Here is a 26,805-nt window from a genome sequence, read left to right on the forward strand (position 1 = left end):
TCTGTCTATGACCTTATAGTGTGGTATGGCAATGTCAAGAAAACAGCTCCCGTAGGATTCTTGTGCTAAAATGGATTTTTTGGCAGTTCTGTGTTCTTAAGGGTCCAAACTATCAGAAATTGACGGGGTTCAAATTTTCCCGACCCCTGCCCTCTTTCTGGGGGGTCACCCATTTTGGGACCCCCCGGAAGAGTATTTCAGCCAATTAACAACCAATTTTCGTAAAACTTAAGTTATTTTGTAGGTTTTAAACTATTCTGAGTTGATTGAATACACTTTTAAACCAAATTGAAGTGTCTTTTCTGACTTTCGGAGGAACAGCAGCAAGGGTCTTTATTCAGCTGGGACCCCCCGGACCGACCCATTCCTTTTTCAGTTCCTCGGCCTAATCCTTCTGGCTCCTTCGGTTTTTCTTGGCCAATATAAGAACAAAGTTTACCATTATTTGATCATTTTAGGGGCATCCAATGACAATTAACCTTTACACTACAGGTGAAGAACATTCTGAAGGGCATTTCCTGTGGTTCTGTTCTGGTTCAGCAAAACCCAAGGGTTGAGATATGTCATTGATTCCCGTTCGTTCCTTTCTTTAATTACAGGTACTCTCGTTAAGAGTATTAATTAAGCCCAATTTCAAGTTAAAAACCCTTTACACATACAAACACAGCGGTTATTGCTCCACTGCTTAAAACCTCATCAACAGACTATGGGACCCTCTATAAAGCTCTGCAGCCCAGGGTATTTCTACCACTGTCGTCGTCCCTCACAGAAAGACACTGATAACACTAGATCTTGACCTATACTGTGCGTTGAAGATTCAGCAGTCGGTTGGAAACACCAATTGGATCCTAAGAACGGGAGGTCTCCACATTGCATTTGCTACCTTGCATACTCTTGGTATAACATATTATAATATTGATGGAAGTAGCCTTGACACAATGTGCTACTGAAAGTGGTGCACATCAGCAACTCTTTGTGGGATCTTTGGTGGCAAAGCTTACAAGCGAGGCCGTGAGTACCACATCAGTACCAGCCAAACAATGATGTTGTATTTTAATGCCATCTTATCGACATTTCCAAAAGGTCCAGTTCGTATCCAGTGCAGTGATCTCAAGGACAAACTCTATGAATGTAACCCACAGATGGTAGAGATCTTTGGAGAAATCCAATCCTCGTACTCAAGAAAATTAACGTCAAGATGGAAGATGAAAAAGACATTGGCAAGTTCATTCAGTTCTTGAAAGAGTATCTTCAACAGGTAGAGAATGTTCTTTATTTAATCAGCTCTTGTAGTTCAGGCAACTTGGAGGGCTACTTGTCATCATTAGAGAACTTAATCCAGTATTTCTTCGCTCTTGATCTCTTTAACTATGCTCGTCTGATGCCAGTCTGTCTTGCTCAAATGAATGCTCTTGAAACAGATGACCCTGAAGCATGGAATGCACTGAAGTCTGGTGAAATTATAGTGGCAAGATCAGAGACACCCTTCGCCCATCTCCTCACTGATCAAGCCCTCGAGCAGCAAATCAAAAAGCTAAAGGGACATGGTGGGATGGTTGGACTCAGTCGAGATGAAGCCGCTCTAGACCGAATAGTCACTACCACACCTCTTGCTGCTCTAGTGAATCAATACCTCAACAGCTTCCGAAAAGCTTCCATATCTTCTGTAAGGACAGAACATTATCAGCTCTCGGGAGAGCGCTTTTGTCACAGCCTGGCCTGATGAATGAAGATCATTTAGTTGTCCCCCACAGCCTGGCCTGATGCAAGAAGATCAATCAGTTGCCCTACAGCCTGACCTGAGGGAACGAGAACCGTCTGTCAAAGTTCTAATAGTTGACGCCATGGCTGTGCTTCAAAAAGTATGAAAAAAGAGTATGAAAAAGAGTAAAGACACCAACCACGCTGAATCTGTGAATGCATTCAACAAATGCATTGAAAAGATGATGGATGGCTATGATGAGGGTCGAATCTGGAAACGGTTCTTAGTAGGAGCATGAAGCAGCTTCTTCCAGTTGTACTTAGGCCTCTTGCAAGGTTTACCTTTGGTGGTTCGGAGGCTGGTGTGCAGTCGTATGCTGAGTATTCGATGGTCTGAATCCAGCTCTACAGAGTTATAAGCTCTGCAATTGCGCTGGGAATTAACCCACTTGCTGTTGACAAGGATGTGGTCCAGTTGGTGTTTTGAGCCCGTTGGGTGCATCCATGTCCAGAGACGACTTTTGGGTTGGGGAAATCTTGATTGTGAAGGACGGAGCTTGAATTCCTGGCATAAATTCACTAGTCTGTCTCCATTGTCATACATGGCTATCTTGGCCAATTCTGGCATTGAAATCGCCAATGACGAGGTGGATGTTGTGCCTCTTCACCTTTTTAAGATGGTCTTCTAGTGGATTATAGAAACTGTCCTTTTCTCCTGAGGTTGCTGATTCAGTTGGGGAATAAATAATTGTAACCGTAAGCTGGGGGTTCCCGTTTTAAGAAGCTGTTAGTATTCTTTGATTGATGGTCTGCACGCTCTGAAGACACCTATGGATGTGCCTTGACATCAGAAGTCCAACCCCTCCCTGCCTCTGGTCTGTGGCAGAACTGTAAATAAGTACCCAATTTTTGTCGTCTGACCATAATTAGTCAGTTGGGGATGATGTAATAAGACGGTGTTCTTGTACACCGACAATGTCGACGCCTGCATCGCTACAACCCGTAAATAGTTGATGGGTTTTTTCCTTGTTGGTGTAGTGTACGCACATTGTAGGTGGATACTACAATTGGTTTGAGGTAGGTAGACGAGACATATCGGGACCAACAGTCTGTGATGGTGTGCCAGGTTCCCGCTGGCCCGTCATAGAGTCAGAAGAAGACGTCTGCCCAGCTACCTTCGATCTAGTATTTGGATATTTGTTTGCAGTTTTCGTAATCATTAGTTTGCCAGACTTATTTTAGTCCGTGTATAGCAACTGAACGGGTGATCAGCCCTGAACAGCATATTTCCGGAGGCAACAGCATCCGAAATCCACATATTTTGGCACGCCCCTGGCCCGGAACACGTTGGCCAGTGAAGTTATTTAACCTATGATGACATGTTCAACACCATCCTGTTGATCGTTGGAATAACATAATCATTCTCATCCGCTCTTTAGCCGTTGAGAGTTGTACTCTTCATCCGCCATTGGAATAGGTGGTTCCAAACTATTTGAACCATAGCTGGATTAGATGAAGGATACTGAGTGGACACTGAATGGATAAAGGCTATAGTAAAGTGAGACATGGCAGAACACCTTGGAACTAACACTAAACCTACCAGAATACAACACATGGTCTAACCATAGGCCTTCAAACAGGCCTATGGTCAACCAGGGTTGCAGGTGTTGGCAAAGGTAATTTTCAGGTCCCCCGACACTGCAGCAGTGTCTCCCTGAATGTAGAGTCAGTTGACTCCACGAGTAGAGTCAATTGACGCTGTAGTGAAAGTCAGGTCCGACTCCTTTTGAGAGTCAGTGTCAAATAACTACCACGTCGTGCACGACTCCGCAGGTAGAGTCAATTGACTTCGCAGGGAGAGTCAACTGACTCTCTAGTGACAGTCAGAATACTCCTTTTGAGAGTCAGTGTTAGTTTACTCCACTTTGAGAGTCACTTGACTCCATTCTGGCTATCAGTGAAACTGAGAATACTTAGAAACCAACAACATCACTTTGTGAATTGGGCCATTAGTGACATATATAGCTGTAGGGTGTCTCCAAGGGGTCCAATGATGAGGAGGGATCATATAAATGGGTAAAAGATACTTCAAGTGGTTTAGAAAGTATAGTAAATATACTCAGTATACTTTAAAAGATACAAAAAGTTTCAAAAATTATTAAAATTTGTTAACAAATGGCAGAAATATGGGCGAAAATAGATTAAGGGGGGCCCAAACTGAGGTGACCCCCCAGGAAGTGAAGGAGGGGTGTGAAAATTTGAACCCCATTATTTTTTGACATTTTGGTCCCTATAGAAGCCAAAACACCAAAAAAATCAATTTTAGCAAACAAATCCTACGGGAAAACATACCATACCGCACTATTAAATATTCTGCACATTATTACTTTCTTAACAATTTCAGTTGAAGGTTGACAACGTATGTCACATCTCACAGAATGTCACAATTGAATGTGGTTGAGATCCATGGCTCGAGTTGCATGACCATACTGTTATGGGTATGGGTTAGTGACACTTCAATAGATTTTAACATGCAGTGTGCAGTGCATAGTAGGCAACTGATACTACAATAATTTACATAGTGTATGGGTTCCAAAGCAAGAAGGTTGTTGTATGTATGTACCTTGTACCTTGGTTGTTGTATTTATGTTGCTATTAATCACACGGTATAAAATGCAATCTAGTAACAGTTTAGTAATGAATTATACATGCACGACATGTAGCCTCAAAATATTGAACACAAACAACTGTTCTTAAATTTCTTACAAGCATTTGATATAATGCAGTATTTTCCACGCACGAAAACAATTCAATAACTGAGCCCCAATATCTTCAACAAAAACACTTACCCGATATTCTACACGCTTCTATTAGTCCCGAGTACTCCCTAACAGTTAATTTCAAAGTCGCATTAGGCCAATCTTGACTTGTCACTTCTTTCGTAAATACCCACTTATTTGTGAAAGTCGCTACTCCAGTAAATAACATAGAGATATATGCTCCCGATACTGCCCAGACTGTCAGCAACAAAAGACTGGTGTTCTTCATGTTGGCATGTAAGGGGAACTTTGACGTCCGAGACTGATGTTTGCAATCATCGGTAGAGTTCTGACATGAAGTCTTGTACATACCGTATACTGATGTAATCCTCTTTGCGAAGTTCTCCAAAGTGTGTATGGAAGATATATATATCAATTGGACAAATTGTCTTCACAGATAATTTCAGCATCAAGTGGAAAACTGCAAGAAATTACTCTAATCTTCCAGATATTAATGTTACGTCAAAAAATGAACGATTCTGTATAACTATGGCGATGTCCATCAGCGTGTTATAATTCCCTTATATAAAATCCTCATCAACAACAGCCTTACAGTGGACCTCTTTGTAATATCACATTATACACCAGGCAATCTGCGAGTTTTTTGTTTTTTCCTCATCCGTTCATGATGATCATCTTCAGTTAAGCGCGTCAAGGAGCTATAAAGACGACTCAAGTATCAGCTCAAGTAGAACTGAATGAATGCAAAATCGGGCACAGATCCTATCTGTGACTTGATAATACAAGATGAAATGTCATCACTACTTTCATCGCATCAACACTACCACCGCTATATCCCGACTGATGTCTTCTCGTCCTCCATAATACAATACTCTATTTGCTGTGAATATCATATACGACGTCGAGTAGTTATGCCTTCCAGCGATTTTCCTAACTTGTCTGGTTTTTGCTCATGCATGATATGTGTTGAACCACTCATTCCTTAGGGCATATCTTACTCAAAGTATTATACAGAAACGGAATTGCAAAATAGAGGATACACGTTCTTATGGGACCGGACCCTGCATAGTGCATATGACATGCGTACAAATCGGGCGTGGTTTGAGAATCTATTAGTGTCTGGCATTGGTCGGATGAAGAAAAAAATCAGCATGTGTGTGCTACATGTGTTTTTGATATAGTATACCTTAATGTCTTCACAGTGTAATAGAAAAGTAATACAATACTTTTATTTGAAATGCAATGAACACAGCTACTCTAACAGCTATTTAAAAAAAAGAAACGACATGCACGAAATACAATTAGTTTCAGCTTCAAGAAGAAATTGAACTGGTTTATAATGTTAATATTAATATTCAGCTAAATAGTTTGAATGGCATTTACGAATAACTGATGTTAATTAATGTTTTTAAAAATACTAATTAATTTTGAAACGATCTTCCTATTATACAAGTAGATGCATGCAAAAGTAAATTAAGACACTCAGTCACTATCTAGCTTACCGACTTGCGAAGAATTTAGATTAGTAACTATTACTAACATGTTAGAATAAAAGACATTTGAGTTTGAACTACACGTGTTCAACAAATGTGTCCATTTGGACGGTGTGGTGTATGACATTAGCGTTTACAACGAGCCCCATACTTGAGTTTGTTACAAGTTTATTTTTAGCTTTCCCTTTTATATTTGCAATGTAAATTTTAAGGGCACCCCATTTGATATGTTCAAGCGAAGTCAAATATTAATATGTAAAGCATTTCACCTAGCTAATGATCTTTCAATCAAATTAGAGGTACTTGGCCTTAAATTTAGATTCTATATCCATACTCTATTCATCAATATGGCAATATTCACAATACCGTAGAATTCCGTCTAGAAGCATATGCCTTTAAACGAGGTTTTTTTAACGAAAGATATGAAAGGCCAATACCCTTCTCAAAAACATTGCAATAGATTGGTCTTACAAATATACATGTTTGTACAGCCGCCTTTATCAGTAATATAGTTGTTCAAACTCCAAATAACGTTTTTGTTGAGAGTGTCTGCCTCTTGTCTCTTGTGTCAAAAAAACCTCGTTTAGAGGCATATATATGCTTGTAGACGGAATTTTACGGTATAACACTACATTTTGAATGATTCGAAGCAATTTTTATATTATCCACATCATCTAGTATGTGAAGAAACACAATCATTTCCATCTAAAATAAGATACGCAGACATGTCAAATATAGGTCCTAATCACGTTTTGAAAGCAACGTTTACTAATAATTCTGGGTGCAGAGATAATAATATGTTACTAAAGATTGAGGGTTAATTTTTGCATTAAAACACAATATTTATTGTAGAGTGTTGGCGGGACATCCTCTCAGTTTTTTAATTGTGTAACTTACAGCAGTACAATTTCTTCAACATGTAGGGGTGTGTATGGCACTCTATGTGGGGGTGTGGGGGGGGGGTCATCGAATCATTTGAGATGTACTATGTAAATCTCTATTCTCTAACAATAGTCACTTTTGTCCATTTACTATACATCCCGTGTGCTGATGCTTAACATTACACTTGGAGAATGAAGATATTAAAGTATCTGACATCAGTTAATCTAATAATAACAAGGGCGATACATAAAGTCTGCACAAAAAGTAACTCAGCTGTTATAAATACGCCTATAGATTCAGAACTAATAATTGTTTTCACAATATTTCAACATAAAAAGAAGGATGATTTATTTACACGCATTTTGATACCTCATTTGTCAAATGTCGTTCAATATTAACAACACAGTAGTGTGCAGTTTACAGCAATCAATGGTTAAAATGCCAGCACTGTAAACACGTAAAGCCCGCCATTATCTTCGCGCTTACTTCAAACCAATACAAATAACTGCAACTTTTAAATTGGGGTAATTTTCTTTCAAAACACTGCTGTATTGTCAATATTGAACAAAATTGGACAAATGGGGTATCAAAATGCGCGTAAATAAGTCATCCTTCTTTTTATGTTGAAATATTGTGAAAACAATTATTAGTTCTGAATCTATAGGCGTATTTATAACAGCTGAGTTACTTTTTGTGCAGACTTTAGAACATACGCCAACATTTAAATTAAACCATCTTCACTTTACACTAGTGTTTGCAAGTGTGCATGTTGGGTTGTGTGATGTGGGTGTTGCGAGTGTGTGTAGGGAAGTATATGAATGACTTGGTGAGGTGTGGGGGTGTGTATGTGCCTGCATGTTGTATTGATAATTTGATAAAGGGTTACTAACGATATGATGCGATTAAAGATTTTAGAAATTTACATCTATTGGTAAAATTTTCGATTTCTGGCGAGAAGAAAAACATGGCACCTTACTATTGTGATTTAGCAATGTATACGCCAATGAACCTTTTGCAACGTAATTCTGTCTTGGGCGACATAAGAGTCACATACGCGTTGTAAGTGAAACCTGGATGATAGTATGTTTGTTTTTCAATATAGTACGTAATCATTTGAAATTGGCCAAATGAGACGTGTTGTGATTAACGTCATTAGATCTCAAAATTACTTAGGATAATGCCCTTACACATACACACAGTACCTAAGGTATATGTTAGGAGAGTATAATATTTGATGTTATTTTCCTTTTCAATTGCTCAAATACATCTATCAGCAGCTTTTAAAAGCTATTGGATACATCATCCATTTCCAGAGCTCACTTGACTTGTCTATATCATGAATATTACATGGAACTGCCATATGTAACAAATATTCATATCGTTCAAATATCAAGTATTGTCATTGCAGTAATACAAGAAATTGAACAATGTCATTTTATCACTTCTTGCAATACCCACAGACCAAAGAGAGTCATGCACAGACGTACACCCATCCCATCCCATCCCATCTCACACCTACACACACCCCAATCCACCCCCACTGACAAACACACCCCACATGTGTTTGTATATGCTTGATAACGAAATTGGTTTTACTTTACTTGTTGGATTTGTTTAAACCAGCATGAATACTGAATATTTTTCCAATAAGTGCACACTTTCAATAATTTTCAGATTTACTTCTTGAAAACGATTAGAATTATACTTGCCAGTGTTACTGGGAAAAGCTGGGAAATGCAATAAAATGTATAAAAATCAGGGAATAATCCGAATTTTAGCATTATTGATTGTATTTTTTGTTGGATTTTGCCTTATTTAGACATGTGAAAGACTGGATTTCCAGCAGTCATAACTGAAAAAGTCCGGAAATCCGAATTCGTCTATAAGGAATAGCCCATTACAGAAGTAGTATCCCCTCTTTTTTGTAGTTAACTATACTAAAATAGAACAAAAATAAATAAAAACAGGATGAATTCAATCCAATGTGAAAAATATTATTGTAGGAGTATAGGAGGCTATTACGTCGTGAAGATTAACGCATTATAATGCCACTGATGCATTTGACACTAATACCAACTGATGCAGTATAATCAGATAATTATGATTTCTGATGACAGAAATGGTGTGTATTCTACCGTGAACCCACTTCCACATTAGTATTGGCAAAAAGTGTGATGGCTAGTCCTTTTCTTTGCATTGAAGTTAAAAGTAAATGCATTGTAATCCAATTACTACTAACATTGTGTGTGGGTGGTGTGCGGGTGTGGGGTGGGTGTGGGTTCGAATATGTGTGTGGAAGTGTGCGGTGTGTAGGTGTATGGGGTGGGGTGTGTATGGAGGGGTGATGCAGGTGTGGAGGGCGTAAAATAAATGTGTGGATGTTTGTTGACCAAGTTTGATTTCTAAATATGGTCATTTGTTGCATCTGTAATAGCTAACCAGACCAGTAGGTCTCACACATCAATCATATTTTAGCTGTTTTATGGATACCCAGATCTTTCAATATGAAGCCAATGTCAAATACGGTAACATCTTTGACCATGACCCGCATTCATAACCGTTTTATTTGAGAGCCAAAATTTGTGAAGGACCTGTGGAATTGGGATGTGTATGTTAGAAATAAAACAGGTGTATTGGGTGGGGGTGTGTGGGGTGAATGTGTGTGGAGTTATAAAGGGTTTGCTTGTTTTGGAGTGTCTTCTCATAATGTCTGTGTCTCATTTTAATTCATTCCGTCTATTTTTTCTCTTCTTGTTTCACACAATTTGGAAGAGTACCATAAAGTATTGCATGTACAGGGTGTCCCAAAAAAAAGAGGCCCCTCATTGCGTCCTCTTTTTCTCCTATTTCTGAAAAGTTGATCAAATGTATTTTGGTATGTAAAGAAACCTTAACTCGTTAGCTTTAATAAACCAAAACAATTATTTCAATCGGCTCACAATATTTGAAGATATGCCCTCTTTAAGAAATGTACCCGTTTTTCACTCTGTCCACGGATGGCTACATCAAAGATTTAAACGAAACACATGGTTAATGACATGGATAGATAATAGCATTAGGATTGGGAAAGCACTCACTATAAGCGAGAATCACCAGCTAGCTTCAAACATGTTCGCAACCCCGTATTACTGCTGCATCCGCAAGTTCCCGGCGCACAAGGATGGTACGCAACGTAATTGATGCAACGAGGACTAGGGCTGAAACCTGCATTCGTCAAGGAGGCAACCAGGTAGAGGGTAGAGCAGCACAGTAAACTCACTTCAAAAGAACCAAAGACAAACTAAACAGCCCTTTTCAGGGCTACCTTTTATTCCAAAAAGAGAAATGGCTTATGTTATCAATAAAAAGCAAGCAAGAAACAATAAAGTAAGAAACATAATAAAACAAAAAGGCATAAAATAACCGAGAAAAACATAAGTAATTGCAAGTATAACAAAAGAAGACCCATCCCACATCAATTTCGCCCAAATTAATGACACTTAACAAAATCCATAACCCATAAGCCCACCGGCAAAGCCCATTCCCTAAAATAAAGCCGTTATTTTATAAAGGTGTCATCGAGGAATGTTTTATATTCATGCATGGTATATGCACTTTTCAATCTTTGAAGTAGCCAAACCTTCTCCGTGGACAGAGTGAAAAACGGATACATTTCTTTAAAAGGGCATATCTTCATAAGTTATGAGCCGATTGAAATAATTGTTTCGGTTTATTATAGCTAACGGGTAAAGGCTTCTTTACATACCAACAAATACTTGATCAACTTTTCTAAAATAGGAGAAAAAGAGGGCGCAATGTGGGGCCTCTTTTTTTGGGACACCCTGTATATAGGTATTCCGGGGAACGGCAAACGTGCATTCTTCGACTTCTTGCTATTTCCAGAGAATCCAAGTACATTCGACTAACCAATATATTGCTCAACCACAAAGATTACTTACACGAGCTCCATGTGGCGAATACAAATAAAATATGCATAGTATACAACGCCATAAATTTGGTTCCGTAAGTGGTCGAACGACAAACAAGTATGCTCTTGTTAGAAGACTTGATAATGAAAATAACTACTCTACTTAAATACACCATTCACAATGCTGTTATTAGAGTAAGAGCTAGCGTGACGCCACAATTAAGGGGTTGTCAAATGACATGGACATTCCTTATGAAAAATGAGGTTGAAAAGATATATAACCATCTATCGACTTGGCCACATATGATTCTAGCTTTTATTTGAATTGCCAATTGTCATAATTATTTGGAACATTCTCTAGGATGTCACAAATGTTGGCAGGCTTGTATTAACTACAATATATCAAAAATGTTTCATTTTGGCAAGAGTTTGTTTGTCTATGACCTTAAATATTCTGCAGGTTATTACTTTCTTAACAATTTCAGTTGAAGGTTGACAACGTATGTCACATCTCACAGAATGTCACAATTGAATTTGGTTGAGATCCATGGTTCGGGTTGCATGACCATAACGGGTGTTGGTTAGTGACACTTCAATAGATTTTAACATGCAGTGTGCAGTGCATAGTAAGCAACTGATACTAAAATGATTTACATAGTGTATGGGTTCCTAAGCAAGAATGTTTTATACCTTGGTTGTTGTATTTATGTTGCTATTAATCATACAGTATAAAATGCAGTCTAGTAACAGTTTAGTAATGAATTATACATGTACGACATGTAGCCTCAAAATATGGAATACAAACAACGGTTCTTAAGTTTCTTACAAGCATTTGATATAATTTAGTACTTTCCACGCACGAAAACAATTCAATAACTGAGCCCCAATATCTTCAACAAAAACACTTACCCGATATTCTACATGCTTCTATTAGTCCCGAGTACTCACTAACAGTTAATTTCAAAGTCGCATTAGGCCAATCTTGACTTGTCACTTCTTTCGTAAATACCCACTTATTTGTGAAAGTCGCTACTCCAGTAAATAACATAGAGATATATGCTCCCGATACTGCCCAGACTGTCAGCAACAAAAGACTGGTGTTCTTCATGTTGGCATGTAAGGGGAATTTTGACGTCCGAGACTGATGTTTGCAATCATCGGTAGAGTTCTGACATGAAGTCTTGTACATAACGTATAATGATGTTATCCTCTTTGCGAAGTTCTCCAATGGGTACTTAAAGCAAGATAGATCAATTGTAGATAGATCAAAAGTTGTCTTTACAGATGATTTCCACATCAAGTAGAAGACTGCAAAAAATGAATCTAATCTTTCAGAGATCAACGTTATGTCAAAAATGAATGATTCTGTATAACTATGACGATGTCCATCAGCGTGATATAATTCCCGTATATAAAATCCTCATCAACAATAGCCTTACAGTGGACCTCTTTGTAATATCACATTTATACACCAGGTAATCTTCGTTCATCGAGTTTTTGTTTTTTCCTCATCCGTTCATGATGATAGTCTTCAGTTAAGCGCGTCAAGGAGCTATAAAGACGGCTCAAGTATCAGCTCAAGTAGAACTGAATGAATGCAAAATCGGGCACAGATCTTATCTATGGCTTGCTAATACAAGATGAAATGTCATCACTACTATCATCGCATCAACACTACCACCGCTATATCCCGACTGATGTCTTCTCGTCCTCCATAATACAATACTCTATTTGCTGTGAATATCATATACGACGTCGAGTAGTTATACCTTCCAGCGCTTTTCCTAACTTGTCTGTTTTTGCTCATGCATGATATGTGTTGAACCACTTATTCCTTTGGGCATATCTTGCTCAAAGTATTATACAGAAACGGAATTGCAAAATAGAGGATACACGTTCTTATGGGACCGGACCCTGAATAGTGCATATGACATGCGTACGAATCGGGCGTGGTTTGAGAATCTCTTAGTGTCTGGCATTGGTCGGATGAAGAAAATAAATCGGCATGTGTGTGCTACATGTGTTTTGAAATAGTAAACCATAATATCTTCACAGTATAATAGAAAGTAATACAATACTTTCATTTGAAATGCAATGAACATACCTACTTTAACAGCTACAGGAACGAAATACAATCAATACAATTAGTTGCAGCTTCAAGAAGAAATTGAACTGGTTTATAATGTTTATATTCAGTTAAATAGTTTGAATGTCATTTACGAATAACTCTAATGTTTAATTACTAATTAATTTTGAAACGATCTTCCTTATTATACAGGTATAATGCAAAAGGAAAGTACCGACTAATAACAAAGATTTAAGATTAGTATATACATGTTGCTATTACAAACATTTTAAAATACAAGACATTTGAGTTTGAAAGACAGGTGTTCAACAAAATCAATGCGTACATTTGGACGGTGTGTGACATTAACGTTTACAATGGCCCCATACTTGAGTTTGTTACAAGTTTATTTTAGCTTTCCTTTTATATATTTGCAATGTAAATTTGAAGGGCACTCTATTTGACATGGATAGAGCGAAGTCAAATATTAATAAGCATTCTGATCTTTCATTCCAAGTTAAGGGTACTTGGCATTAATTTTAAGATTAAGATTCTATAATCATTCTCTATTTATTCACAATATAACAATACATTTTGAATGATTCGAATCAATTTTTATATTATAGTTTTTAACAATACTATTTTATTATCCACATCACTTAGTGTGTAACACAATCTTTTCCATCAATATTTCTGGTACCAAACCCCTCTTTGTTTTCTAATTTACAAGCTATAAGTAGTCACTGGTAGTTGTTATTATAACACAATACATTACTGGACACAATACATTGCTGAATACATTTTTGGATATTGCAATTCCTGTTTAAAAATAATATTTAAAGATCATTAAGTTAAGGAAAAATAAACCAATCCCATCTTAGAACATTTCTGTCAGTTTACAACACGGTTGTCAATAGTCCTTCCACTAAAATTGTATCGAGCAACTCCCTGTTAAGTGCCTTCCTTTTAGTTGATACTGCTCATCTTCTTAGCACAGTCAAGATAAAAGTCACAGGTAACTGATACACAAAGGAATTACTGCCATCAATATTTGATGAATTTGTTGACTTGATGCTGGATTCGGTTGTCGGATAACCCGAAACCTCCTTGCTTTTTGCTCTATGTTCTTGCAATATATCCATGACTCCGCGTGTTGTTTGTATTGGTAGTGACGGGCAAGAATCTTGAAACAGGGAGGATGATTATTAATTTGTGGACTATACGGAAGGTAATTTTGTATTAGTAGACGTTAAGGCTACATGCTCTTTTTGGTTGAAATTTTTTGCGGGAAATAATCCCGCCAAAACATTAAAGTAATCTTTTCCCACAACTAAATATCATAGTCAGGAAATTAATGATGCATCTGGTAGCTTAGATCATAAGTTTCATTATACTTAGTTGCAATTATCCCAGAGTCTTGAATTGTCGATGTTTTTGATCAAAAAACATCACTCAGTGTATTTTGAAACTCGAGGCATTAACTCTTCTCAAATTAGCCCCAAATCATAACTTATTATATGCACGTGTAGCAAACACCAGTGGGAATAATTGGACGTTGTTTGCGGAGCCTAAATTTGGTTTGATTTTATTTCACAATAATTCTAAGGTGAGAATTTTGACCTGACATTTCCTTTTTGGATTTCCAATTTAAATTCATTGATATGTGATATTTTGAATAAATAAAGAGTACGCTTACCTTTCTGCAACACTTCCCGGTATCATTAAGCATCTGCTGATAACCAACATTTCAGCTGAAAACAGTCCCTTCCTATCATTTTTGAACAAAATATGGTTCAAAAGTACGTACACTACGCATATATAATGGCACAGCAAGGTAATGAAGAGAGCTATTTACGGTGGGGTATCTATTGTAAGCTATTAGGGTAGGCCTATAGTATATCTTCCCGCAAGTGACAAGATGTGTCAAGCAGGTGCATATATAAGGGCGGTATATTCAAACGGTATTGTCTGGATCATTGAGTATCGATTGCGCACGTATACAGTAACACAGATGTGTGTGGTCCTCCCCAGGTTTTGACATGAATTACAAATGACGTCGTGAGTGACCCAGCGTTTTCATTTTATTATTTAAGAAATAAAGGGTGTTGCAGTATCCTTTACACCCAAATAATGTGTCCGAGGCAGTAAAACGTAAATAATGGGTGAGGCGCAGCCGAACCCATTATTTACGTTTTACTGCCGAGGACACATTATTTGGGTGTAAAGGATACTGCAACACCCTTTATTTCTATTCTATTACCACAAAATTGTCCAAAAATGAGCCGAAAAGGGAGCAAACTCTTCCTTGTTTTACGTCAACAAATTTAGTGGCCCCTGAACGAGCATTGTTGTAATCAAGGGATTCCCAATGACGTCACCATCATGATGTCATGATGTTTGCCACGCGCGCTGCTGAGACTCTCACTCTCAGTGAGAGATATTTTTTACGATGCTAAAAATCATGACACAACGATACAGTATCACACTCAAAAATACAGATTTCAATATTTCAAATTTCAACTGACTTTTTTAATAATTTTTAAAAATCTTTGGCGAAACTAGCTTTAATGTGCCAACTTTGAAGCATTTTAACAGCCTCACAAAATGTGCGTAACGCATAATATGTCGATCCAAGAACAGTCCTTGTTTACATTTTGGAGAGTACATCAAAAGGTCACGGATCGGTCAACAATGGATCATTAATGTTTTATGCAAAACGTATTTACAATCACAAACACTTTTGTCCAATGACAGCATTTCTTCACGGTACGCGATACTGTGAAACCGCACAGTGAATGTTGATCAGCGATCAGCTTCAGTTCAGTCAATGCAATGTCTGGAATTTTAATTAAATTTATTCGTGGAACTGGAACAATTTGAACACGATTTTCAACAGAGGAAATAATACCATGTCCATGGAACTATATGTCATAGTGTCTATTATTATTTGGGTAAGTGAACTGTTACATTTCCGTGAAAAATACATCCAGAAAAAGGACAGGAGCTTGACTAGGAGGTACTGCGTGAAGTGAGGCAGTGCTCATGACCGCTGCAGTAGCTGTTGGTGTGATTTCCATAGCTTCTGACCGCTGCAGGCCTATGGCTCCCGTGGCTTGACTAGGCTGAGGCTCTCCCGGTACCGTGGCATGTTGGGTAGGTGTCAGGGTAGGTGAAGCTGTTGACATGCTTGACAAGGTATGCGATATATTTCTTGCCCCTCTCTGGGTGCATACGTGCTGTGTAACTGCGGACACTGCTCATTCTTATGGCCTGTTATGGCCATAATCTGTTGCGTGTCATAACCAGCCCGGTCCAGTTGCACACATGTTGTTGCGCGAACGCAGTGATTGGTATATCTGTTGGATAAGCCAGCAGACTGCGACAGGTCAGACATCATCTTGCCCAGGGTTTTTGAGCCTACAGGTGCATTATTGTACCATGGACCTTGCTTGGGGATGTCTGGCTTGGGGCGTTGGAATAGAGCATCATGACCTGGATGTAACTTGCTTGTGTAAAACATGAAAGAGCGTACAGGACAGTTTTCTGTGTCTTCTGGTGTTTCATGCATAGTGGCATGAGTTTGGTAGTCATCATTTGCATGGTTCTTTTCAGCTTCTCTGAAGTTAGGTGTTACATACTTTAGTCCCTTGGGATCAGACTTCACCGTAAAGGAACTCTTAGTGAGCTGCCTTAGGCCTTCGCGACCCCTTCTGCCAAACTGATAACTTATATCAAAGTACACCTTCTTTTGAAGGGCAGCAGGTGATGCGTAACCCATTACTGTAGACTGGCGTAACTTGACCAAGTCCTCTTCAACAATAGGTTGATGGTGTTTGCTCCGGTCACACCCTTCTCGTTTCATCTTCTTGATGAGACCTAGAAGTAGCTGATTGCTGGACGTAAACTCTTTGTCCGTCATGATGGTAAATTGACGATGAAATGGGGGGTTCCTGAGGTACCTGTTTAGGCCAGACCGTAAACTAATCAGTGCCGGTTTGCTGTAGGGCTTCCCACTGCGTGTCCGTGCTTCAGCATAGAAGGAACGAAGCAATGAGTTTAGTTGTGCGGACGTCCTGTCCTCAAAGTTCACCCCTTGTCACCTCTGTTTCATCCAATCTAGAAGAAAAATAAAACACCAAAACACACATTAGCACCTACTGAGTTTAAGACTATCCTTGAGTTTTATTTAAACAGGCCTAGTCGAGCCTAGCATGGCCTAAAAAGCTTATAGTAATAGTTAAATAAGATATAGGTCCTGATGATGATATGTTTGATTTGACCTTGCTATTGAGTTTACAATTACAATCATGATATTTAAATAGGCATGACTTCCAAAAATAAAACAATATGTAGGCTAATTTTTATGCGATGCACTAATGTAATGGAGCTCGGGCCTAGTCATTTATGCATGCATTGCATGCATGACAGTAGGAGTAGAACTAGCCGGGGTTAACTATTTTTAAGGCATGGATTCATTCAAGTTTAAAATTAATTTGGTAATGATTTTGCTTTTTATTACTATTTTTTTATTATAATTTTTTACCTTTTAAAACCTTAACAGCCCACGTAGTTTGGTTCATTGTTGTCTTTTCATTCCTCGCCTCTTCAATTTTCTCCAGTTCCTCGTCTGAAACTTTCTTAAATCTTTCCGATGCTTCTGGTCCGTCCATGTCGAATTTTAAATCAAATGTGGGCTTAGGAGTAGGAGGTGTATCTTCGGCCATGGATTGGACAATGATGATGATTGTATAGGCTTACAATATTGATTAATTTCAATGTTTACTATTGGATCTACGTGAATGACTGTCAAGACTTGAAATTTTTCGTAACAGACTATAAACAGTGTCTGAGAACCGGCGTCTTCCTTTATCCATGTTCAGGGGCCACAGCGGCACATTATCGTAATTAAAGGGCTCTCACGTGACGCGTTTTAACCAATCAAAGAGCGTGATTCTGAATAATGGGTCGTGGGGGTAATAGAATACAAAATTAATCGTCGTTTATCACGAGTCCTAAGAGTCGTACCAGTTCAATTTATCAAAATTAATTTGTATTAAATGAAAAACAAACAGACACGTAGAGTCATATGTCTTTCTATGACTGTATTCCTACCAAAATCTGATTTTCAATACACTAGAAACGTGTTGATATGTATATCTTTGAAAATCGCCGAATGTTAACCACAGTCACCGTGGCACAGTAGGCATCTTTAGCATTCATAGTGCAATTGGCAGTGGTTCGAACCCTGGTGAAAATTTTAGTATTTTTTATTCTTTTTACTAATGCGCTGTGCCGTTTTTCAAACACGCCCCTGAATGAAATTGATGGGCAAGTACCCTTAAGATAGAATGATTGTATTGGCATTTAAGAGATATTCAATGATACCAGGGTATTAGGAAATACAGGGAATCCTAGAAGTTGGCCCCTTACAAAGATAGAATATACCAATGACAGGTTTAAATTCATATTCAAGAAAGTGCAATTGGCAAGATACGACGTATGCATATACAGTTTAATTACAATGAGCAAATATTTATCTCATTAAAAAACAATTGTACCCTTAAAGTGCTAGTGAAATATTTATTCATTACTCATTGTGTGTGGGCCTGGGGGTGTGGGGTGTGCGTATGTTCTGATCTTGTCCCGTCTTGTTTTGTAAGTAATTTGAACGAATAACGTACTATTAGTAGGTGATACAAGAAGTGATAATACTGCTGAATATCCACATTATCCAGACAATTGTACGTGTTGTCTGTTATTTTTATACTTCAACCTGTAGTTGAGAAGCGTGTTTTTATCACCATCAGTGTAACATGATGTGACTTTTGCACCTTTACCATACTTACAGAGAGTTTTTATGTCCTTTGTCAAAACACAAGAGGCGAGATAGAGCATAAACTACGGGACAATCAGGTTTCCAGCTTTCATTACAAGGCTGGAATATAATTGGATTTAAACGTCTCGCCACACAACATATATATAGCCAGTGGCAAAACTTCCACCTACCATCCAGGATTCCAATATAATGTCCTTTAGTTTACTGGTCCAATACTTTACTAAAGGAGCTAATGAGTTAGCTGGGGAAGAGCAGCAGATTTTGAATATAAAATAGGTATTCAGTTTGATCATGATTTGTCTTATCCAAGAAGCATAGGAAGAGTTTTTGATTTGGATCGTTTAAATCCAATTGTATTATTAAGTTACCTGCACGTTTAAGCCACTTTTCTCTAAAGGGCTGGAGTATTTAATAGATTTACGCTAACGTGAACCTCTACGCGTACGCCAATTGAATCAATTCAGAATCACTCTACTGTGACTTAATATGGAAACGTCAACGTTTACTTTACGCCAATAATGAATCAATTCAAAATCACTGTACTGTGACAAAGTACGCCAACCCCAACTTCTCCGCTTACACCATTTGAATTAATTCAAAATCACTCTACTGTGACTAAGTATGCCAACCCCAACTTCTCCGCGTACACCATTTGAATTAATTCAAACTCACTCTACTTTGACTAAGTATGCCAACACCAACTTCTCCGCGTACACCATTTGAATTAATTCAAACTCACTCTACTTTGACTAAGTATGCCAACACCAACTTCTCCGCTTACGCCAATTGAATCAATTCAAAATCACTCTACTTTGACTAAGTATGCCAACACCAACTTCTCCACTTACGCCAATTAAATCAATTCAAAATCACTCTACTGTGACTAAGTATGCCAACACCAACTTCTCCGCTTACGCCAATTGAATCAATTCAAAATCACTCTACTTTGACTAAGTATGCCAACACCAACTTCTCCGCTTACGCCAATTAAATCAATTCAAAATCACTCTACTGTGACTAAGTATGCCAACACCAACTTCTCCGCTTACGCCAATTGAATCAATTCAAAATCACTCTACTTTGACTAAGTATGCCAACACCAACTTCTCCGCGTACACCATTTGAATTAATTCAAACTCACTCTACTTTGACTAAGTATGCCAACGCCAACTTCTCAACTTACGCCAATTAAATCAATTCAAAATCACTCTACTTTGACTAAGTATGCCAACGCCAACTTCTCCACTTACGCCAATTAAATCAATTCAAAATCACTCTACTTTGACTAAGTATGCCAACACCAACTTCTCCGCTTACGCCAATTGAATCAATTCAAAATCACTCTACTTTGACTAAGTATGCCAACACCAACTTCTCCGCTTACGCCAATTGAATCAATTCAAAATCACTCTACTTTGACCAAGTATGCCAACACCAACTTCTCCACTTACGCCAATTAAATCAATTCAAAATCACTCTACTTTGACTAAGTATGCCAACACCAACTTCTCCGCTTACGCCAATTGAATCAATTCAAAATCACTCTACTTTGACTAAGTATGCCAACACCAACTTCTCCGCGTACACCATTTGAATTAATTCAAACTCACTCTACTTTGACTAAGTATGCCAACGCCAACTTCTCAACTTACGCCAATTAAATCAATTCAAAATCACTCTACTGTGACTAAGTATGCCAACACCAACTTCTCCGCTTACGCCAATTGAATCAATTCAAAATCACTCTACTTTGACTAAGTATGCCAACACCAACTTCTCCACTTACGCCAATTAAATCAATTCAAAATCACTCTACTGTGACTAAGTATGCCAACACCAACTTCTCCGCTTACGCCAATTGAATCAATTCAAAATCACTCTACTTTGACTAAGTATGCCAACACCAACTTCTCCGCTTACGCCAATTAAATCAATTCAAAATCACTCTACTGTGACTAAGTATGCCAACACCAACTTCTCCGCTTACGCCAATTAAATCAATTCAAAATCACTCTACTGTGACTAAGTATGCCAACACCAACTTCTCCGCTTACGCCAATTGAATCAATTCAAAATCACTCTACTTTGACTAAGTATGCCAACGCCATCTTCTCCACTTACGCCAATTAAATCAATTCAAAATCACTCTACTTTGACTAAGTATGCCAACGCCAACTTCTCCACTTACGCCAATTAAATCAATTCAAAATCACTCTACTGTGACTAAGTATGCCAACACCAACTTCTCCGCTTACGCCAATTGAATCAATTCAAAATCACTCTACTTTGACTAAGTATGCCAACGCCAACTTCTCCACTGACGCCAATTAAATCAATTCAAAATCACTCTACTTTGACTAAGTATGCCAACACCAACTTCTCCACTTACGTCAATTGAATCAATTCAAAATCACTCTACTTTGACTAAGTATGCCAACGCCAACTTCTCCACTTACGCCAATTAAATCAATTCAAAATCACTCTACTGTGACTAAGTATGCCAACACCAACTTCAACGCTTATGCCAATTGAATCAATTCAAAATCACTCTACTGTGACTAAGTATGCCAACGCCAACTTCTCCGCTAACGCCAATTGAATCAATTGTGACTAAGTACGACTCGTCCAAGGCTCTCTAAGTTTTCATTCAACATTTACGTAAGGTCATTGGATTGTGCTGATCATGAGGGAGGAAGACTTAGAGAACCTCCTAGCATCTGTTCTAGAGTCTTATAGCATTCGAAATTTCAAAAACTACATTATGTAATATGAAATGTAACTTAATGTTTAATCTGTTGTTACGAGTCGTACTTGACTCAAGGCCAAAATCACCTTTTACCCGAACTCACACGAATGCACAACACAAATACACTGTTTGATTAAGCTAACAAAATCTAAGTCTTTAATTGAAAGCAAGTTAGGATTGGTACAATATATGACAACAAATGCACATACACAATAATCAAATATAATCACTCTTTAACTATTTAGTGCTTAGCCAGCATTCTTCTTCTTGGTGATCATAAAGTTCTTGCAATGTTCTGGACGACTGATGTAATATATCCTTATTCACTTGTCCTGCGAAAATCAGCGAAGTCCAGTGAACACTTGTGTTGCTTTCTCCAAACTTAACTCCTTGCGCTGCTTTCTCCAAATTTAACTCCTTGCGCTGCAATGGTGCTATTTCCACCTTTCACACTTTTCATCTTCAGGAAGCAGGACTGCGATGCAGTTGTCCCCACTTATATTGACAGTTGTGTTGTTGCTCCATTAACCAGACTTCAGCAAATCGGCAGAAGAATATATATTCCTTTCTTGGAAGAAGTACGTTCTTTGACGTATTCTAAATTTTCTCCGACAACACTGGCAGGCAGTAGTGCATTGAGTACGTAAAATATTTCTGGTTAGCAATTTTCTTTCTTTGAAGGAATTGGACTGTAAGCATATTAGCTAGCTAGCCCAGATCAACACTATAAACTGTGAAGAATTATGTTTACATTCTCTTATATACCAAGCTGTGGGAAATCCCAAATATTAATAGCCAAAAGTTTCCAAATATTCCAAATTAGATATGATTCAATTTGTTTTGCTCAATTTGAGAGGGGAATTCCCCCCAAATGTCATCACTCATGTAATTTTGTAAACAAAGATAAATAATCAAATCAAATTACTCAGGGCACATCACACTGTATTCACGTAAATGTAGGCCTATTTGTGTTTTTTATTGTAGTCCATTTCTCTTCTTAATATTAGATGTCACTTTTTCCCGGACACTTTCGCGATTTTATTGAGTATTTGATTTTAGATTTAAATACTATTGACAAAATTGACCAATTTAAACGTATCGAGTTAACAAATTGGACTTGAATTAGTCTTCCTTCTCGCTCCCTCTGGCTGAATGATGTATATACTCTGCAATGCAACCACGCCGCGTTTCAATCATCTGACATGTCTGATAGAATCTCTTCAAATGTCGTAATGTTCGTGTTTTATCCTCCCAGGCCCGTAGCCACGATTTATAGTTGAGACGCGAGATTTCCAAGTAGACCTTTTTTTTTGCAAAACAATAGGTTTGTATAAAAAGTGGACTTTTACCCTTCAAAAGTATATGTCTGTTTCGGACATTTTCGCAATTCAAAAGTGAACCTTAGATAATATTTCATCACAAATTAGATACTTCTTTCGTCTAAATGAGCACATTCCGAAAATATGACTTTATGTTCTAAGAATTCATATCCAAAGTGCACTGCGAATGGTTGAGACAAGGTAATAAAAACCTAAGAAGACCGATGTTTTATCAAAAAACTTTTTCGCCCTCCACCATTGGCAATCGTTAGTGTAAACACTAAACATAGCAAAAAATTAACACAACAAAGTAGCTCTTTTGTCAAAAGTTGGCTTTAAATGTGTCCATATCTGAACCACCACATTGTGGGTGTAGTTTGACTAATACAAAGTTCAAACAGACTATCAGAACATAAATTGCAGTAACATTAACCTTGAATTGAGCATGGCCCGTCCAAACTGCAAAGTACAACTTGAAGCATAGTTGGTAAAGAAATACAAGCTATCGTAAATATAACTTGTTACAAAAAATGTTAAAATTAATGATAAATGTGGCACTTTTACAGATGTCTTAATATCTCTTGTAAGACTGGGATGCACCAACAGGTCTTGGCACTTTTATTTTACTTTGTTTTACATTTCATTATGTTTTATCATATCACTTTTTCGCCCTCCACCATTGGCAATTGTTAGTGTAAACACTAAACATAGCAAAAAAATATTAACACAATTGGTCCCAGATAAGTAAAGTAGCTCTTTTGTCAAAAGTTGGCTTTAAATATGCCCGCAGCTATAGCTTTCCCTCTGAGACTGCTTATTTTTAGAGATACTTGATTTTCTAGAGTCCACTCATGAAAATACGATGGCGCGCCGAAACACTCAAATGAATTGTGGGACCACCATTTACATTCAATCTATACAGAGGAAATGTGCTCACCTACTACCTTATCTAAGTCTGAGTGAGGTAGACCGTCAAATCTAAGGCAGAGTATTGTGGCGCCTAAGCTCTGACTAAAACACAAACAAGCATCGTGCAACAAAGGAACTCAGATATCGGAATTTTATCTGTTTTGGTGTTTATAATTTTGAAAACTACTGTTCTCACATACTATCAACAATCTTAAGGGGGCGCAACACTAAATAAGCGTCCCATAGGATAACGTGTGATTTTGGCCTACTTCGAGCGTCATTCCTGGCGTCCCTGCAATACTTGGCAAAATAAATTTGGTATCAAATTAAAGCTCTGTTTCTGTAGATTCTAAAACTTTTGTCGGCATATATCGATGACCGTTGACTTTTTTCGCTATTTCGCGGTGCAAAAAATATGGCATAAAAATATACTAAATTCACCACTCACATTTCAAAATCGGAAGTTGTCTTCATCCGCCACAGAGAATTGCTTTTGATATAAAATGTCCGGTTTTTTCTGCATGTTATCATTGAAGACACTTTTCGAATTCATATGAGCTGATATTGAGTGATTTAAAGTGAACATGTCGGTAAATATGGTCGCTACAATCTCATACTCACTATGGACTATATTAGCCGAATTTCGTTCTTACATAAAATGCGGAGTGATTTAGTGTTGCGCCCCCTTAATACTAATTATGGCGTGTCCGTCCGTCCCTCTGTCCGCGCGCTATCGCGTGCGAGTGGCTCGCTAACGCGTGCTCGCGGTGCGTATAACGCGAGCTCGCGGTGCGTATCGCGTGTGCGCGGTGCGTATCGCGTGTGCGCGGTGCGCTATCGCGTAGTGCGCGAAGTACCGACGGGCGCAGTGCGAGCATCGGAAAGCATTACAGTGACTAACAGTAACAGGTGCATCTCATCGGACCAATAGGCTTATTTTAAAGACATGATTAACATAAAAATCATCAGTTATGGTAAGGCCTACGGTAACCCGTTTGCGTTCACATTTCTCCCGATTGAATTGACGGCCTACATCCAGACACTACTATTTCGGGGTATTTTTGGGTCCTCCGATGTGGTTGCAGGACAGGGTTTGGAAGAGGCGAACGATGGGTTTTCAGATTATAGGTTCCGAAGTAAGCGTCACAGCTACAAAACAGAGTTGATAGTTGTGTCTTAATCATTCAGAGACGTATATCGTATAGTAGTTTGAAAGGTCAGGACAAGTATTATAGGTAACGGGCGTTGGGTAATTAGAGATAGGCCTATCACGAGAACCGCCCAACCCGAGAACCGCGAAATCTAGTAATATATACTAGCGGGATACCCGCGCTTCGCGCGGTTCCCCGCTAGATGAGTAAATGGGAGCGATCACTAAAACAGGAGGAATTACTGAAAAGGTAGAATCATTGAAAGGTAAATTTTATTTTTCTAAACCTGTCCCTTCTTGCATTTGCATTTTCTTTTCAGTTTATTCTGCACGGGCCTAGTCTGTTTCCATTAAAACAATATGCTATTTAGCTTGTGATTTTCCGTTTCCATGTTATTTATCTATCTAGGCCTAACCCCATTCCCATTATTGTCTAAATCTATCCTTTCTTATACGTTTCCCTTTATAGCTTCATTTTTATCAGCTGCTTAGCTTGTGATTTCCCGTTTCCTTCAGTTGTTATTTATTTTTCTTATTTTTCGTGATTAGTTTCTAATTTTAACTTCTTTTTTCCCTTAATTTTCCTGATTAGTTTCTTTCTTTCCCTCTTTAGTTTGCTCCCGTTTCATTTAGTTACTGTAATCATAAACTGTATAATAGGCCTACCTTTTTGTCTTCTTCTTTTTTTCTATTCATTTAGCTCCTTTCTTTCTCTTCAGTTTCTTTTGCATAGGTCTATTTTGTTCCCATGCTGCTTAGCTCGTGATTTCCGTTTCCATGTTATTCATTTATTGAGCCCCGTTTCCATGCATTATTTTATAAATCTACCATTTCTTACATTTCTCCTTTTAGTTTTGGCTTTTTTTCTGCATTTTGTTCCCATTTTTCATATTTCCTGCTTAGCTTGTGATTTCCCGTTTGAATTTTATCTATTTAATTCTGTTCTCATTATTTTAGTTTTTTTTACGTTATTTATTTATTTATTTATTTATTTATTTATTTATTTATTTATTTATTTATTTATTTATTTATTTATTTATTTATTTATTTATTTATAGTAAGAAATTATAGTGAAACCATCACTAGATACAGTGCTCAACTATAAAATATAGGAGCGAAATATATTATTATTATTAGTGTGGTATTATTATTAGTGTGGTATTATTATTAGTGTGGTAATTTCACTAATAATAATATATTTATTTATTTATTTATTTATTTATTTATTTATTTATTTATTTATTTATTTATTTATTTATTTATTTATTTATTTATTTATTCTTTCATTTTTAGCTTCCTTCTTTCCTCTCGTATCCTCACGATTTTTATCATCTTGGCGGGTAATCTCTTAACCGAATCCAGTACCATGCATATAATCCACTATTTCTCTGGCACTGAAAGTTGGTCTGTGCATATTATGCACCCCGTACGTGCGCGTCACATTGCTCAGTACGCCGACGTAATAACGCCAACCCCCTGCTGCCAGTTAGTTACGGTACGCGCTACCACTGAGTTTTGACAACAAAAAATCCCGGGAAAAACCCCGGTTTTAACCATATTTTCACTGATTTTGAGGCCAATTCTTGTGCTTGACCGTTTTCAACCAAATAAAGTGCAATGCGTTCCCCGTATATTCCTCAATCTCCCGTATGAATGTGGCTGTAAAACTAAACGACGATTCATTATAGGCCTAGAATAAATAATAAAATTCACGCGACGTAGCCTTAATCTCTTGGCTGCCAACTTCGGTGCAGTGGCGGAAAATGGGGTGCGTAGCTCTGCGTAGGGGCGAAAAGCTCGTAAGATCATTCTTAAAGTACGCGATGTTGTGCATCTAGATAGCCTGAATCATTTCTTGGCCACCTCGCAGTTGGCAGAAAACAGGGCAATGTTGCTCTGCGTATGGTTTTAATGGAAATATTATTACGCGGTTCACACTGTCCTTATTACCCACAATGCCACTGCATGCGATTTTGCATAGCAACACGACAGTTTTTTACGTTATTCTCTTAGTTAC

General features: G+C 37.9%; 1 protein-coding gene across 1 annotated transcript; it reads right to left on the minus strand.

The window, feature by feature from the left end:
• Positions 1–15,988: 15,988 nt before the first annotated feature.
• On the minus strand, positions 15,989–17,770 carry LOC140145560 (uncharacterized). Its single transcript, XM_072167264.1, has 2 exons — positions 17,372–17,770; positions 15,989–16,944 (listed from the first exon to the last, which is right to left on the minus strand). The coding sequence occupies exon 2, from the start codon at positions 16,745–16,747 to the stop codon at positions 15,989–15,991; it is 759 nt and encodes a 252-aa protein (XP_072023365.1). The 5' UTR covers positions 16,748–16,944; positions 17,372–17,770.
• Between the last annotated feature and the right edge of the window lie 9,035 nt (positions 17,771–26,805).

The sequence above is a fragment of the Amphiura filiformis genome, unplaced genomic scaffold (genome assembly GCF_039555335.1).
Source record: "Amphiura filiformis unplaced genomic scaffold, Afil_fr2py scaffold_393, whole genome shotgun sequence".
Taxonomy (NCBI): Eukaryota; Metazoa; Echinodermata; class Ophiuroidea; order Amphilepidida; family Amphiuridae; genus Amphiura; species Amphiura filiformis.

Bases quoted from the DNA above. Each gene is read 5' to 3' on its own strand.
- LOC140145560 (XM_072167264.1), bottom strand. From the start codon at position 16,747: ATGACGGACAAAGAGTTTACGTCCAGCAATCAGCTACTTCTAGGTCTC.